At 34.8% G+C, this 18,926-nt stretch overlaps 1 protein-coding gene across 6 annotated transcripts in view; it reads right to left on the reverse strand.

Annotated features, from left to right (window-relative positions):
* The window catches only part of PDS5B (PDS5 cohesin associated factor B), a 190,988-nt gene that overhangs the window by 37,264 nt on the left and 134,798 nt on the right, over positions 1–18,926 (reverse strand). For all 6 annotated transcript variants that reach the window (XM_087436211.1, XM_087436209.1, XM_087436208.1 and 3 more), the window contains exons 20-21: positions 14,577–14,700; positions 11,538–11,696 (exon numbers count right to left, since the gene is read on the reverse strand). In XM_087436211.1, the coding sequence (XP_087292337.1) occupies positions 11,538–11,696; positions 14,577–14,700 (283 nt within the window). The remainder of the gene's footprint in view (positions 1–11,537; positions 11,697–14,576; positions 14,701–18,926) is intronic.

Consider the following 18,926-nt stretch of genomic DNA (forward strand, 5'->3'; position numbering starts at 1 on the left):
GGCAGGAAACAAACAAGAAGAAGTTTGGAGAGTAATAACACCAGAAGCTAACAATTCATGGGTGTTCACTGTATTATATTATAAAACAAGTTACACAAATGTCACATATGTATATACCTTCCTTTATACATATCAAATATAACATATAATAAGACAAATTAATGGGTTAAAAGAGGTGAAAGGGAGTTGTGTTTCTTACAAGAGCTAACTAGGTTGTTTTGAACTTACCTTCCCACTGGAACAAATGGAAAGGCTGGACAAAATACTTTTTTAAAAATCAGTTTGAAGGAAAGAGAGAGCTACCAAAGCAGTGAGACTCTGCAGAGCAATGTTTCGAAAGAGGAGAGAAATCAAGAGATTTGAGTCTGGCACTAGGACTGCTTCTCTCATACAAATGATAGCTGATTCTGAAAGTGAGGCTGAGAGGTTGAGCAATGCTTTCATCACTGTCACAGAGCTGGAAGGGCAAAAACTGGAATTCGGGACCCAATAAAAACTGGAGTCCTGAGGCCGGCCCTGTGGTATAGTGGTTAAGTTCAGTGTGCTCCGCTTCGGCAGCCCGGGTTCGTGGGTTTGCATTCCGGGCACAGACTTACACCACTAGTCAGCCATGCTGCAGCAGCAATCCACATACAAAATAGAGGAAGACTGGCACAGATATTAGCTCAGAGCTAATCTTCCTCAAACAAAAGAAGAGGAAGATTGGCAATAGACATTAGCTCACGGCGAATCTTCCTCAGGAAAAAAAAAAAACACACACACACACAAAAAGTAGACTCCTTGTTAAACACCCTAGACTTGTGGGTGGATCCCAAACAAACACACCTTAGACATAAAGATAACCAGAAAAAGAATCCATCAAAAACTGAAGCCCAGCTTCCAATCACTGCATTTATGATTGGATGAAGGTGATCTGACAATAGCTCAACTGCCTGTCAGACACAAAAATAAATCCTCTCTAGAAGAATTACAAAATCATCCAGAGCCTCAAATTATCTGTACAATTTTTCATACACAAAGTCTACCACTCAATCAAAAATAACATGTGCAAGAAAAGACTTGCCAAAAACTCAAAAGAAAAAACAGATGAGAGTAAAAGAGCCACAGGAGATCCAGATATTGAGGATAACAGACATAATTTGCACATAATTATAGATGTTCAATGATTAAATGACAAGATAGAGAATTCTGGCAGGGAACTAAAAGCTATACTAAAAACTATAAGGAAATTATAGAATTGAAATAAGTGCAATTCAGAATTCAATGCACAGGCTTAATAAGATTAAATAAATCTGAAGAGGGAATTAGTGAACTCAAAGGTCAGAAGAAAACAAAAACTAAAACATGAGCAGGCAGAAAAGAACAGAAAAAGCGTGTCAGATAGCTGGGTCATGGCAAAAAAATTGCATATTTAGAGTGTTTAAACAGAACTGCAGTAAGAGAGGAAAGAGAATATTAAACAGAAATAGTATTTGAGGAGATAATGCCTGAAAATTATTCAAAATTTATGAAAGACATCAAAGCTACACATTCAAGAAGAGCTACAAGCCCCAAAAAGGATAAATATAAAGAAAAGCACAGCCAGACACATCACAGTAAAACTGAAATCCAATGCAAAATAGTAAAGATTAAAAGGATTCACAGTAGAAAGACAAAACCGTCAAAGGAACAAGACTGTCAGCTGACTTCAAAAGAAAAGATAAGAAAATGGAAGATAATGGAATAATATCTTTCAACTTATTGAGGAGAGGAAACATGCCAGTCTAGAAATCTAAACCCAAAGAAAATACCCTTTAAAAAATTAAGGCAGGGCTGGCCCCATGGCTTAGCGGTTAAGTGCACGCGCTCCGCTGCTGGCGGCCTGGGTTTGAATCCCGGGCGCGCACTGATGCACCGCTTCTCCAGCCATGCTGAGGCCGTGTCCCACATACAGCAACTAGAAGGCTGTGCAACTATGACATACAACAATTTACTGGGGCCTTGGGGGAAAAAATAATAATAAAAAAAATAAAAAATTAAGGCAAAATAAAGATATTTTTAGATGAACAAAAACTGAGAAAATTCATTAGCAGTTATCCACACTAAAAGAAACAGTACTTTAACTCTTTGGGTAAAAGGAAAATCATCACATAGAAAAAAAGAAATGAAAAACAAGAGAAAGGAAAAATACGTTGCTAAATCTAAATAAATAGTAACTGTATGAAATAACAACAGTAATGGTCCTGTGTGAACAACAGCACAGAAAGCATCAAGGAATAAAGGGAACTAAAGTACTCTAGGGTTCCTTAGAATACTGAATCTGTTGTCCTGAAAGTTTGAAACAGAATAATTGATACTGGCCCTCAATAAGTCAAGGGTGCATGTTGTAATCTGCAGCACAACGACTAAAAGAATAGGAAAATGTAAAACAAACAAGCCAGTAAAGGCGAAAATGAAATAAAAACATTTAATCAAAAATAAGGCAAGAAAGAAAGGAAAAAGAACACAGAACTGATAGAACAAACTTAAGATAAAAATGAGATGGCAAATTAACCAAAATCACTATTTACATTACATGTAAACAGACTATTCTAATTAAAAGATGAAGTTGACAGAAAGTATGTAAGAACTGGGTTCAGTGTTCTACATATGCCATTTAGAGGAGTTTTCAAGTCTTCTATTAGTTACTATTAGTCTATCTTTTCCCCCGAGATTGGGAATGAGATAAAAATGTCCACTATCACCACTTCTATTGTTTTGAAGGTCCTGGCCAGTGCATGAGGAGGAAAAAAAAGAAATACAAAAAGCATTGAGAATGGAACAGAGGGGCCAACCTGGTGGCATAGTGGTTAAGTTTGCACGCTCCGCTTTGGCAGCCCAGAGTTCACAGGTTTGGATCCTGGGAGCAGACCTACACACCACTTATCAAGCCATACTGTGGCTGGTGTCCCACATATAAAGTAGAGGAAGATGGGCATGCATGTTAGCCCAGGGCCAATCTTCCTCAGCAAAAAGAGGAGGGTTGGCAATGGATGTTAGCTCAGGGCTAATCTTCCTCACCAGGAAAGAAAAAAAATGGAACAGAAAAAACAAAGCTGTCATTATGAACAAATGACACGACTGTGAAAGGAGAAAACCCAAAGAATGCAAAAATTAACTAATAGAATTAAAAACTGTCTTTAACAGAATCCCAGGATACAAAGTCAAGATAAAAAAGAAATAACTTTATATGCCAAAAATAAGCAATTAGAAGATAAATATTAAAAATTATATTATTTACAATAGCATTGAAAAGCATAAAATGCCAGGAACATACTTAAGAAAGATAAACAAGACCTCTACATAAAAATTTAAGAAACACTACCCAGAGAAAATGTTACCCTTAGAAAACTATCTAAGACATGTATGATCTTCATGAAATGAAAAGCTCAGGATTATAATACCATGTTCATGGAATGGAAGGTGGTATTATAAAGATAAAAATTATCTTCAAATTTATAATTCAACACACTCCCTATCAAAATTCCAGCCAGGTATGGTATATGTTGGGGAGGGGTGGCATAGGGAGAACAAAGAAGCAGATTCTAAAGTTTAGATAGAAATGTAAAAGGCTAAGAATAGCCAAAACAATCTTGAAGATGTTGATGATGAAGTAGTAGCAGCAGCAGCTGTCATTAATGACATGTGGAGGACTTAAGCTACTAGATATCAAAACTTGTTATAATAATTAAGACAGTACGAAACAGAATAGAGTAGAATATGTACATATGATTCAGAACAAAACTAACAGTAAAAAGCAGTGGGGAATCTTCAGAACCTTGGATTTGGCAATGGAGAGTCTTAGATGTGACAACAAAAGCACAAGCAACAAAAAATAAATAAATAAATTGAACTTGATCAAAATTTAAAACTTCTGTGCATCAAAGGACATTATCAAGAGAGTGAAAACACCAAAAAAACTAAAAGGCAACCTACCAAATGGGAGAAAATATTTGCAAATCATGTACCAGATAAGGGGTTAATATCCTAAATATATAAAGAACACATACAACTCAACAGCAAAAAGAAACAATCCAATTAAAAAATGGACAGAAGATCTGAATAGACGTTTTTCCAAAGAAGGCATACAGACGGCCAACAGGTACATGAAAAGGTGCTCAACATCACTAATCATCAGGGAAATTCAAATCAAAACCACAATGAGATATCACCTCACTCCAGTCAGAATGGCTATTATCAAAAAGACAAGAAATAGCAAGTGTTGGCAAGGATGTGAAGAAAAGGGAACCCCTCTGTACTGTTGTTGGGAATGTAAAGTAGTGCAGCCACCACAAAAAAAAGTATGGAGAATCCTCAAAAAATTAAAAATAGAATTACCATATGATCCAGTAATTCCACTTCTGGGCATTATCCAAAGGAAACGTAAACACTAACTTGAAAATGTATTTGCACCCCCATGTTCACTGCAGCATTATTTACAATTGCCAAGATACAGAAACAACCTAACTGCCACTGATGGATAAATGGCTAAGGAAAATGTGGTATATATACATGATGGAATATTATTCAGCCATAAAAAAGAAGGAAATCCTGCCATTTGCAACAAGATGGATGGACCTTAAGGGCATTATGCTAAGTGAAATAAGTCAGACAGAGAAAGACAAACACCACATGATCTCTCTTATATGTGGAACCTAAAAAAAAAATAAAACAGAGCCAGCCCTGATGGCCTAGTGGTTCAAGTTTGGTGCACTCACTTCGGCGGGCCAGGTTCAGTTCCTGGGCGCAGAACCACATCACTCGTCTGTCAGTAGACATGCTGCAGTGGCAGCTCACAGAGAGGAACTAGAAGGACCTACGACTCGAATATACAACTATGTACTGAGGCTTTGGGGAGAAAAGAAAAGAAAAAGAAGAGAGAGGAAGATTGGCAACAGATGTTAGCTCAGGGACGAATCTTTTCCAGCCAAAAAAAACCACAAAAAAACAAATACCAAAAAAAACAACTCATAGATACAGACACCAGATTGGTGATTGCCAGAGGCAGGGGGTGGCGAATGGGTAAGATGAGTGAAGGAGGTTAAAAGGTACAAACTTCCAGTTATAAAATAAATAAGTCATGGAATGTAATGTACAGCATGGTGACTATAGTTAATTCTATTGTATATTTGAAAGCTGCTAAGAGAGTAGATCTTAAAAGTTCTCATCATAGGCAAAAAATTGTTAACCCTGTGGTGAGGGATATTAACTAGATTTATTGTGGTTATCATTTCACAATATATACAAATATATTTTGTTGTATTATGTTGTAAACCTGAAACCAATATAATGTTATATGTGAATTATATCTCAATAAAAAAAAAGAATTAAAGAACAACTTTAAAAAAAAGTGAAAAGACAACCTACAGAATGGGAGAAAATATTTGCAAATCATAACATCTGATGAGAGACTTGTATCTAGAATATATAAAGAACTATTACAACTCAAGAAAAAGACAAGGGCCAGCCCGGTGGCGTACTGGTTAAGTTTGCATGCTCCCCTTTGGCGGCCCAGGGTTTTCAGGTTTAGATCTCGGGTGTGGACCTACACCACTTGTCAGCCACGCTGTGGCAGCGTCCCACATAAAAAATAGAGGAAGATTGGCACAGATGTTAGCTCAGGGACAATCTTCCTCACCAAAAAAAAAAAGAAAAAGAAAGAAAAGAAGACGACAAACAAACCAACCAAAAAAATGGGCAAAGGACTTGAATAGTTATTGCTCCAAAAAAGATAAACAAATAGCTAATAAGCACATTAAAAGATGTTCAACATCATTAGTTGTTAGAGAACTGCAAATCAAAACCACAGTGAGGTATCACTTCACACTCACTAGGATGGCTATAATCAAATTAAGGGAAATTAACAAGTTGGCAAGGATGTGAAGAAATTGGAACTTTCACACGTTGCTGGTGGGAAGGTCAAAAGGTGCAGCCACTGTGGAAAATATTTTCACAGTTCCTCAAAAAGTTACACATAGAATTACCATAAAATCCAGCAAATCTACTCCTAGGTATATACCCCAAAGAACTAAAAACAGGTACTCAAACAATACTCAGACACAAAACTCACAGAAGAAACAGTTGCAATATTCAAAAGGCGGAAACAACCTAAATGTCCACCAATGAGTGAATGGATAAACAAATTGTGATAAATACATACAATAGAATATTCTTAAGCCATAAAATGGAATGAAGTACCGATACATGCTACTATATGGATGAACCTCAAAAACACTACACTATGTGAAAGAAACCAGACACAAAATATCACATATTATATGATTCTACTTATAGAAAATATTCAGAATAGGTAAGTCCACTGAAAGAGAAAGGAGACTGGACGTTGCCAGGGGCTGGGAGAAACGGGGAGGAACTGCTTAATGAAAATGATCTGGAACTAGATAGAAGTGGTAGTTGCACAACAATGTGAATGTACTAAAAGCTACTGAATTGTACACTTTAAAACGGTTAATTTTATGTTATATGAATTTCACCTCAATTTTTTTCAAAAAGCAACAGGAAGACAGTCTTTTCAATAAATGGTGCTGAGTCAGACAGAAATAAAAATCAATCTTGAGAACTATCTCATACCATATACAAAAATCAATTCCCAGTCAATTATAGAGCTAAATGTGAAAGTTAAAATAATAACGCTTCTAGAGCAACACTGGCCAACAGAACTTTCTAAGATGGTGGAAATGTTATGTGCTGTCCAAAACTAGTCAAACGTGGCTATTAAGCACTTGAAAGGTGTGAAGAGATTTATAATTATATTTAGTTTAAACTTAAACTTAAAAAGCTACATGCGGCTAGTGGTTAGTATACTAGCAGACTTCTAGAAAATAATATAGGGAATACATTCACAACCTTAGGGTAGGCAAAAAAAGACTTAAACAAGATAAGTGCTAATCAAAAAGAAAATAATTGATAAAATGGGTTTTGTTAAAATTAAGAACTTCTGTTCATCAAAAAACACCATTAAGAGAGTAAAAGGCCAAGTTACAAAGTGGGAAAAGAAATTTGCAAAACATATTGCCAACAGAATATATAAGGAAATCTTACAAGCGAATAAGAGAGGGACTGATAATTTAATATAAAAATATGGAAGAGGCTTGAGCAGGCACTTCACAAGAGGACAGCCAAAATGTCAGTATATATAGGAAAAAGTACCCAAGAGCATTATCACTCATTACACATTCACATAATGGCTAAAATGTTCAAGACTGGCATATCTAGTTCAGACAAGGAAGTGGTACAACTAGAACTCTCATTCAGCCCATATGTTAATTGGAATTAATCACTTTGGAATTGGAATGTTAATTGGCTTAATCACTTTAAAAAACAATTTGGCAAAATCTAAAACTGAACTTATATATACCCTAGGACACAGCAATTATGACAGAAATGCATACTAAGTGCACAAAATATGTAAAAGAATATCCACAACAGCAGTATTCATTTAACACTGAAAATAACCTAAATGTCTAGCAATAGTGCAGATACGTTATGGTATACAAAAACAATGCAATACTATATAGCAAAGAAAATGAACAAATTACTGGTATATGCAACAAGATGGATTAATCTCACAAACATAATACTGAGTGAAGGAAGCCAGACATAAAGGATTTACTCTGTATGATTCTATTTATAAAAGTTCAAAAACAAGTAAAACTAATCTATGGTGTTAAAAGTCAGCTAATCTATAGTGTTAGAAGTCAGAATAATGGTTATCTTCAGAGAATAGGGAATAGCTAATAATAGGAAAGAGACACAGGGGGCTTTTGGTGTGCTGGTAATATTCTATTTCTTTACCTGGATAGTTGGTTAGTTAAAAATGTTAACTGTGCACTTTTAGCACTTTTCTGGTATGTCTTATCCTAATAAAATTTTTTCATTAAAGAAAATAAAAGATTAAGGATATAGAAAACTTCAGATGCAAAAATCCTCAACAAAATATTGGCAAACCGAATACAACAATACATTAAAAAGATCATACACCATGATCAAGTGGGATTTATACCAGGGACGCAGGGATGGTTCAACATCCGCAAATCAATCAACGTGATACATCACATCAACAAAACAAAGAAGAAAAACCACATGATCGTCTCAACAGATGCAGAGAAGGCATTTTACAAGATACAACATCCATTTATGATAAAAACTCTCAACAAAATGGGAATAGAAGTAAAGTACCTCAACATAATAAAGGCTATTTATGACAAACCCACAGCCAACATCATACTAAACAGGGAAAGACTGAAAGCCATTCCTCTGAGAACAGGAACGAGGCAGGGCTGCCCACTCTCACCACTCCTGTTCAACATAGAACTGTAGGTTTTGGCCAGAGCAATTAGGCAAGAAAAAGGAATAAAAGGAATCCAAATAGGTAACGAAGAAGTGAAACTCTCACTATTTGCAGATGACATGATTGTATACATAGAAAACCCTAAAGAATCTGTTGGAAAACTATTAGAAACGATCAACAACTACAGCAAAGTTGCAGGGTACAAAATCAATCTACAAAAATCAGTTGCATTTCTGTATGCTAATAATGAACTAACAGAAAGAGAGCTCAAAAAGATAATACCATTTACAATTGCATCAAAAAGAATAAAATACCTAGGAATAAATCTTACCAAGGAGGTGAAGAACCTATACAAGGAGAACTACAAGACATTATTGAAAGAAATCCATGATGACATAAAGAAATGGAAAGATATCCCATGCGTGTGGATTGGAAGAATAAACGTAGTTAAAATGTCTATATTACCTAAAGCAATCTAGAGAGTCAATGCAATCCCAATCAGAATCCCAATGACATTCTTCACAGAAATAGAAAAAAGAATACTAAAATTTATATGGGGCAACAAAAGACCCCGAATAGCTAAAGAAATCCTAAGAAAAAACAACAAAGCAGGAGGCATCACAATTCCTGACTTCAAAACATACTACAACGCAATGGTAATAAAACAGCATGGTACTGGTACAAAAACAGACACACAGATCAATGGAACAGAATTGAAAGCCCAGAAATAAAACCACACATATACGGACAGCTAATTTTCGACAAAGGTGCTAAGAACATACAACGGAGAAAGGAGTCTCTTCAATAAATGGTGTTGGGAAAACTGGACAGCCACATGCAAAAGAATGAAAGTGGACCATCTGCTATCGCCATTCACAAAAATTAACTCAAAATGGATCAAAGACCTGAAGGTGAGACCTGAAACTATAAAACTCATAGAAGAAAATATAGGCAACACACTATATGACATTGGTTATAAAGGAATCTTTTCAGATGACATGCCTACCCAGACTAGGGAAACTAAAGAAAAAATAAACAAGTGGGACTTTATCAGAGTAAACAGCTTCTATAAGACAAATGAAACCAGAATCAAGATGAACAGACAATCCATCAGCAGGGAGAGAATATTTGCAAAAACATACATCTGACAAGGAGTTGATCTCCATAATATATAAAGAACTCACACAACTGAACAACAAAAAAACAAACAACCCGATCAAAAAATGGGCAGAGGAAATGAACAGACATTTCTCCAAAGAAGATATACAGATGGCCAATAGGCACATGAAAAGATGTTCAACATCACTAATCATCAGGGAAATGCAAATCAAAACAACACTAAGATACCACCTCACGCCCATTAGAATGGCTATAACCACCAAGACAAAAAACAACAAGTGTTGGAGAGGATGTGGAGAAACAGGAACCCTCATACACAGCTGGTGGAAATGTAAACTGGTGCAGCCTCTACGGAAAACAGTACGGATATTCCTCAAAGACTTAAAAATAGAAATACCCTATGATCCAGCTATCCCATTACTGGGTATCTATCCAACGAACCTGAAATCAACAATCCAAAGAGGCTTATGCACCCCTATGTTCATTGCAGCATTATTCACCATAGCCAAGAAGTGGAAGCAACCTAAACGTCTCTCAACTGACGACTGGATTAAGAAAATGTGGTATATATATACAATGGAATACTACTCAGCCATAAAAAAAGACAAAATCGTCCCATTTGCAACAACATGGATGGGCCTGGAGGGTATTATGTTAAGTGAAATAAGCCAGAAAGAGAAAGACAAACACTGTATGATCTCACTCATATGTGGAACATAAACCAACACATGGACAGAGAAAACTGTACTGTGGTTACCAGGGGCAGTGAGGGTGGGGGGCGGACACAAGGGGTAAAGGGAGTCATATATATGGTGATGGACAAACAAAAATGCACAACCCAAAATTTCACAATGTTAAAAACCATTAAAACATCAATAAAAAAAAAAGAAAATAAAAGATTAAGGATATAGAAAACTTCAAACACATGATTAGCAAACATGACCTAAAGAATATATATGAAATATTGAACTTAGGGGAAGAAAAAGTGAGAGAGACAGCTGAAGAACACAGCCAGAGAAACTGGGAGACACTGGTAATTAACACAGGCCTTTGGAGGGGCTGGCCCAATGGCGTAGTGGTTAAGTTTTTGCGCTCTGCTTCAGCGGCCCAAGGTTTGCGGGTTTGGATCCTAGGCGCGGACCTACACACAGCTCATCAAACCACGCTGTGGCAGTACCCACATATAAAGTAGAGGAAGACTGGCACGGATGTTAGCTCAGGGACAATCTTCCTCACCAAAAAGAAAAAAACAACATGGGCCTCTGGTCTCCAAATCACAGGGCTCTACCCATGTAAAGTTAAACAGCTACAAATCATTAGACATCTAATACATACAATTATCTTGACTAGTATCTCCACAAACTATTTTTCCATTGCCAATTAGTTTAAAAGTATTAATAGTATTAAAATATATTAATAGGATAGAAGAATAATGATGGATATGAAATGTGGTAATAAGATACACATTTCAAGAACTGTAACTATATTTTAAGAGGAGAAACTTTATCTCATATTTCTTTTAATTCTCCAAGGAACCTAGTACAGTGCTGAGCACACAGTAGACACAAAATTGATGGCTATCTGCTTATGTGTATAAAGACACACACACATGCATAAAACTCCAGGTGAGGGGTCAAATTCTCCCAGACCCAAATACTCAGAAAATGGACACAAACAAAATCATTACTTCTTTCCAATGTCTTCTCCCAGGGCTCTTTTAATTTTCTATTGTATATAGGGAAAGGAACAACTATTGTCACGACAACCATACTGTGAAATAGCTTGTCAGTTTTCCCATTTTTTAAAATAGATGTCATTACAAAAATTAAACCCCTGCTAAGTTGAAATAGACAGAATCAGGTGATATTTTGTATTTATCAAGGAATGTATTTCAGGTCACGTGCCTATGCTCAACTAAAGAGACGTTTCAATGTTATTTTACTTATAATGGAGATACAGCATGTTAAAAAATAGGAAAACCTAAAATAAGGCAGCCACATGGAAGTGTTATTTACCTCTTTTCTCTCTGTTGTATAAAACTTTAGAAGATAACATTATGAAGAACACAAGTCTAAAAAGTATAAATTACCCGATCATTCATGAGAAGATCTTTCACAATGAAAGTAGCTACCAAAGACTTCAAAGGAGCAGCAAACTGATCAGGGGCAAGAAGAGCAATGTGACCAATAGTAACCAACGGTGTTATGAGATGTTCCAGGTTGCTTGGATCTAGGCTCTTATGCAGAGGCTGAAAATGAGGAAAGGAAAAATTCATTCAACTCTATAGATGTACAAATAAACCATTCAACTATTTCATGTTCAAATTTAAAAAACTACAAAAGTTTCAATACACATACATGGTATAAGTAGTAGCTCACGCTTACATTTACACTTCTATAGGTTATTTATGTCAAGAAGGCATCATGTTTAAATATTTTCAGTTTTGCCCAAGTCATATTTTAGAGGTAGGTAAAGAAACATTTCAGCATAGAGAATCATACTATGTATCACATATTTTATGATCACATACATGAATATGTTAGAGACTGCCAGGGCTCACCAATATCCACTTCTGTTCTACTTCCCGGGCATAAGGATAACCATACATGCAGCTTCCTCTGCAGTTAGGTGAGGATACATGAGTAAGTTCTGGTTACCAGAATGGGAGTGAAAGTAAGGTATGCCACGCCTGCACTGACACAGGTATGAGCCGTGTGTCTTCTCCACATTCTCTCTCTTTACTCACTGGCTGGCTTAATACCAAGGATCCAGTGGAACTTAAAGAGAAGCCAGCAGTCAAAAAGAGTCTGTGTGCCTAAGTCACTGATTAGAATGCAATCCAAACACCCAACTGGACTTTTTTCAGGAGCAAGAAATAAGCTTTTATTATGTATAGTCACATGCATTTCAGCGGATTTTAAGAGCATCAACTATTAAGTACTATAACAAATAAAACTATTTTTGTTATTCTGATGGGAAACCCAACCATTTACATGCATTTTGCTGTAACAAAAGAATGAGGCTCCTCATATATTCACATAGGACAATGTCTAAAAAGTGTTGTTTAATTTTTAAAATAGGAAAATCAGAAGAGTGCTATAGGATGCTATCACTGGCATAAGGGGAGGGGGAAAGGGACTAAATACGTGTGTATTTATATTACTTGTATATGAATAAAATCTTTCCAGAAAAGTACATTAGAAACTGATAACAATGATTGCCTCCAGGTAAAGGAACTAGATGGCTGGGGATACAGGGGTGGGGTGGCCACAGAGAAAACTCTTTACTATTTACTATATGGATATTTGTTTTGTTATCTTTTGATTTTGAAGCAAGTGAATATATTATTTATCAGAATTTTTTTTTTTTTTTGGTGAGGAAGAGTGGCTCTGAGCTAACATCTGTTGCCAATCTTCCTCTTTTTGCTTGAGAAAGATGTCCCTGAGCTAACATCTGTGCCAATCTTCTTCTATTTTGTATATGGGATGCCACCACAGCATGGCTTGATGAGTGGTGTGTAGGTCCGCACCTGGGATCCGAACCCACGAACCCCGGGTGGCCAAAGCGGAGTGGGCAAAACTTAACCACTACGCCAAGAGGCCAGCCCCTCTATTAGAAATTTTAATGACACATTTTAATGAAGAGTTGATGCTGTATCCTCCCATACTGAACACCAAGAATTTTAGGCTTGAAAAACAATACAAAACTATGCTTTCCCAACGTATTAGGGCAATATGAGGCTTCGTTTAGTCAAAAGTATATTTAAATGAGTTTACTTCTTGCTATTCTTGATGCCTTCCCTCAATACTGCCATTGCACACGTAAGTGCCAGCCTGTTGTTTATATTATAAACAAAAATCTGACACTGTAGTTTTTTTCAATTAGTTTATTATGAGTGTGACAATTTTCCACAATAAGATAATAAAATCATCTCTGAAAAAACAAAATTAATGGCCAGACCCTGGATTAATAGTAACCTTATAAAGGCCAGATATCTCTACAAAACCTTTTCTCAGAAAGCCAACCACCCTTGTATGTTATATAGGAGGATTTCAGATTAGTTTTTTTTAAGATGAAATAAAATGACAGATATAATATCAAAATGAAAATTCAAGTTATCGTCAGCATTATCCTCCTGCTCATCACTGAAAGGAACAAAAGATTTAATCAAGAAAAACAAAGGCTTTCGATAAATCAACATGAATTCATTGAAGTCATTCTCATATACAAAACCAGACTACAGAAAATACCTCCACCCCAAAATGCACAAAATTTAAAATAAATTGCTTCCTATCTACAGCAAAGACGCTGTTTGAAAGATAAAGAAAACTACTTTTCTTCCTCCTTCAGGTCTTTTAACATAACATTACATGAAAATATTAAAAAATTAGCATAAATGTTTCTAAAATAGAGATAACAAGTCAAAGTATTTATGGTAGGTAGCTTCAGCTTAATTTCCAGATTGTTCTGACTTCATTCAAGGCTTCTGAACTAAAATTATAAGTTAGGATTTTATAGATTTTCTGCTTAGCTTCTATTTGCAATAAGAATGCTAAAGACAGATACCCCCTAATTATAACAGATTCCAATAAAATTACAATGCTTATGTAGAAAGGGTAATAGTAAATTAAAGTATAGAAAAAATAATATGAAATATATATTGAAAAGACATTTTTAATCTGACAAAATTAGGTCAGCCATTAAGGTATAAACTTATTTACTTTACATTATCAATTAGTATTGATTTACAAAACCTCACACTTGAGTAGTTACCTCATAAACAGAAATCTAATTTTCAAACCTATAAACTGACAGAATAATCAGTTATTACTTAATATCAATAAGTATGATTTTACATATAATTACTTATTAATGAAAAATAGTTTCCTAATACTAAATGTATAAAGTAATGTCAAAAAATATTTTACAATTGTTTGATTTCTGAATTTGAGTTAGCATTAAGCAACTGAATAATCAGATATTTTCATGTTAACTACTCACCAATATTGATTACAATTCAAATTATGAAACTATAAAATGATGCATCTCCAATGTGAACATTCTGTAACATCATTAATATTTACTTTTTAACAATAACATATGAAACAAAAAATTTTTTTCTCTTTACCTCAAATATCTGTGCAAACTGGGTCTCTTTACTAGAAAATATTGCATGGATACAATGGATGGCATATTTGGCTTGACGGGGAGGTCCTTTTTTAGATTTGTGATGTAAAACAGGAAGCAAAGCTCTAAAAAAAGAAAGAAAGAAAGAAAAACAATAAACCAGAAAAATCAACATGACTTCCACTAGATACTTAAATGTCTGTATTTTTTAAGTAATGTTTTGTAAAAATAAAAAAAGTCACAACATCTACTCAGACTCATTTTTAATCAATCTATAATTCTGTTTTGTAAATAACTATATTAAAAATCTAGTCCAAACAAGTATTTTTTTCCTCCTTTTTACTTAACAATTATAAATACAAACAAGGATGGTGACCCTTTCTTCTTTTTAATGTCATTCCCATTAGCCTTTTCACTGCTATCACTGCAGCTAAGCTTCTGCCACCTTAAACATAAGACCACTGGAAAGGCATCTAAATTGTTCCCTGTTTCTCAAGTCTCTTCCTCTTCCAATTCATCTTTCACTTTGTGCCAGAACAATCTAAATAAAGGGAAATGTGACCAATACAAATTGAGTGCTTACTATGTGCCAGTCACTACCAAAATAGTCCCAAATCCTTGCTTTCATGCTATCAGCATATTAGGGACAAGACAAATGATAACACACAAATTAGCAAAATATGTGTCAGTTTCTTTCATCAGAAACTATGTAATCCAGAAAATAAGGAAGCGACATCTTTTAGGTACTAAATGAAAAGAATTAGTCAACCTAGAATTCTATTCCAAGCAAAAATACCTTTCAAGAATGAAGGCAAAATAAAGACTTTCAGACAAAGAAAAGCTGAGATAATTAACTGTATGCAGAACAATACTATAAGAAATACTAAAGTTATTCAAGAAGAAAAATATACCAGAAGAAAATATGAATACATAGCCAAAAAACAAAGAATGACAGAAATGGTAAATATGAGTGCACAAATACATCTATTATTGTTAATCTGAGATATTATCAAACTGGTTAGAGCAAAAATATCAACAAAATATTACAGAGTTTATAATACATATAGAAATTAAATATATGACAACAAAAGCCTGGAGGGGAAAGGCATGGAAGTATACACCTGCAAGGTTTTTACAATATACATTAAGTAGTATAATTTTATTTGAACATAGATCAGCCAATAGTGAAGATAATAAAGTTATTAAAAATATTCAATTAATCCCAAGGAGGGCAGAAATAGAGGGAAAGGGGAACATAGAAAAAGATGAAATGCAAACAAGTATCAAGATGGTAGCTTTAAACACAACTACATCGATCATTACATTAGATGTATATGGTCTAAGCATTCCAATTGAAAGACAAGGTTTGTCAAATTGGATTAAAACAACCAAAACAAAACATACACAAAAACAAAACAAAGACTATAGGATATTTACAAGAAATTCATTTTAAATATTAAGTCCCAGGAAGATTTAAAGTTAAAAAAAGGAAAAAGATAGGCCTCACAAACACTAATATAAATAAAAGCAGAAGTGGTTACACTACTCTCAGACAACGATTGCAGAATAAGGAAGATGACCAGGGACAAAGATATATGTTTCATAACAACACAGTCTGTTGACAAGGCTGTGGGAAATCAAGTACATTCATACACTACTACTGGGAATGCAAAATGGTAAAACCAATATGGAGGGGAATGTAGCAATACCTAGCAAAATTACAAATGCATTTATTCTACAGTATATCCACAAAACAAATACTTAAATATCAAATGACTGCTAGTGTAAGTAAAAAGAAAAAAGCAAGGTGGAGAAAAGTGTGTATAGTGTACTTTATCATTTATCTATCAAAGGGAGCATATGAATATACATACATATACACACTTAAACACATCCAGACAGACATGCGTGGAAGGACAATTTTTTTTTTTTTAAGTTTTTCTATAGGTAAGAAGGAATAGGGTAGAGAATTGAGGAATAGAAGCTAGACCTCTTGGAATATACAAATGGTCCCTGGCTTACAATGGTTGGACTTATGATTTTTCAAATTTATGATGGTGCAAAAGCAATACACATTCAGTAGGAACCGTACTTCGAATTTTGAATTCTGATCTTTTCCCAGGCTAGTGATATGCAGTACAATACTCTCTTGTGATTCTTTGCAGGGGCAGAGGCAGCAAGCTGCAGCTCCCAGCCAGCAACACGATCATGAAGGTAAACAACCAACACACTTACAACCATTCTGTACCCATACAGCCATTCTGTTTTTCACTTTCAGTACGTATTCAATAAATTACATGAGATATTCAATACTTTATTATTATAAAATAGGGTTTTTGTTAGATGATTTTGCCCAACGATAGGTTAAGGTAAGTGTTCTGAGCATGTTTAAGATATGCTAGGCTAAGGTATGATGTTTGGTAGCTTAGCTGTATTAAATGCATTTTTGACAATGATATTTTCAACTTACGATGGGTTTATCAGGATATAAATCCTAAGCTGAGGAAGCTCTGTATCTTGGTTTTTATATTGTCTTTAAAACCAGTGAATATTTCATATAATTAAGAAATAAAATTAAATTTTAAAAGAGCAACTTGTTAAAAAATAAAATAAAACAAATGGACAAAGTGTGTATTCATTTGTTGGCATAACTACACAAAGAAGAATCATTCCAAGTAACTTTAAAATACAGAATTTGACTGTAAATTCCTAATGTGATATACCCTAAATGCAAAAAAGAACTACCTAAACAAGTAAACAAACAACTGCTTTTAAGAATCACATTAGTGGTACTACTGCTATTCTGAGACTGTTATGTATTTATTATGGGAAAATTCAAATAAGTTATTATGTAATATCATAGTTTTACCATCCTGTGTTATCTCAGCATGGGGAAAAAGAGATACAAATTAAAATTTAAAAGGTTCAATAAAAACCCTGTAGTCCCGAATCTGAACTGGAATAATCGATGTAAACATAATGCATTTTACCTTACAAAAAAACTTTTTTTTTAGCTGTGTCCACTGAATCATCCTAGAAAACTGACCCACACATTAGCAACTAGTACCCACATGACTCACATTCTGATTTCTTAATACCATTCCCATTAAAAGGAAATCAGGGCTCCTTAGGGAAATGGCTGATTTCAGGTCTGGGGCAGGACACATACAAGACGGGCCTGAAACAGCTTGTCATGCCAGATTGCAAAGAAATTACAATAATTAGTGGAGCTGTTCAAAAAGACTCAGGGGTCAACCTGAAAAGCCTCCTGGGTATGGATGGGACAACCTGAGCATCAATGAGAGTGATCACTGCAATTATCTAAAACACAAATACATGTAAATATGTGAGTTTATAATGATATTTTAAAAAGACAATAACAGTTAATTGGTCACATCTGGAGGATACTAGTAAACTCACTCTTTATGTAACACTGGTGAACCAAAGAATAGATGAAAAGTTCCTCTTTATAAAACTATTCAGCTAACAACTGATTGAGTATCATCAGCTGCCAACATCATAAAAAGAGAAATATCCAGATATTATGTGCCTCCTGATAGAAGAGCACACTACCACCTATAAAGTGGTCCTGTAACAACAAAAAAGTTGAACCAGAATCAAATCAGGGCTCTGGATTCAACTATCACTTGACAGAAAACATAAGGAACCCGTTAAGGTATGCCAAAGGCATACAACTGGCAAAAATCAGTCCGTGTAAAACCGCAATAGAAAAAACGTGGTTTCTTTATTAAACATAAAGAGAGAAAGAACTGGAGGGGGAGCCTACAGGAGACAAGGGACTTAAGAAACTTATCAACCAATAACCATGTGAAAACCTTACTTGGATCCTGATTCAAAAAAAAAAAGGCCTATTAAAAACAGTATTATATTTTTGAGAAAATTAATTGGATATTATTAACACTGTTAACTGTTTGTGATAAACGTACTGTGATTATTTTTTAAGAGTTCTTATCTTTTAGAGACTTAGATATATAGATGAAATGATATGTAGTCTGGGACTTGCTGTCAAATATAAGGGGAATAGGGGAAGTGGGTAGAATTATAAATTAAACAAAAGTGACTATAAGATATTCATATATAAGCTGGTTGGTGGATACATGGGAGTTTGCTACTTCCATATATGCTTGAAAATTTCAATAAAAAAATGTGTAAAAAACAACTAGAGTCTCACCAAAACACTATCCTTTTAGTTTATGATTTGTGGCTTCTTTGCGAAATGAAAAATTATTTTCCCGTTACTTCAGTAACTAAACCTCCCAGATAAGACCTATCTTCTCATATAATTTTATTTATTTATTTATTTTTCCCCCCAAAGCCCCAGTAGATAGTT

Source organism: Ceratotherium simum, chromosome 10 (genome assembly GCF_057802395.1).
Source record: "Ceratotherium simum simum isolate JZ-2026a chromosome 10, ASM5780239v1, whole genome shotgun sequence".
Classification (NCBI taxonomy): Eukaryota; Metazoa; Chordata; class Mammalia; order Perissodactyla; family Rhinocerotidae; genus Ceratotherium; species Ceratotherium simum.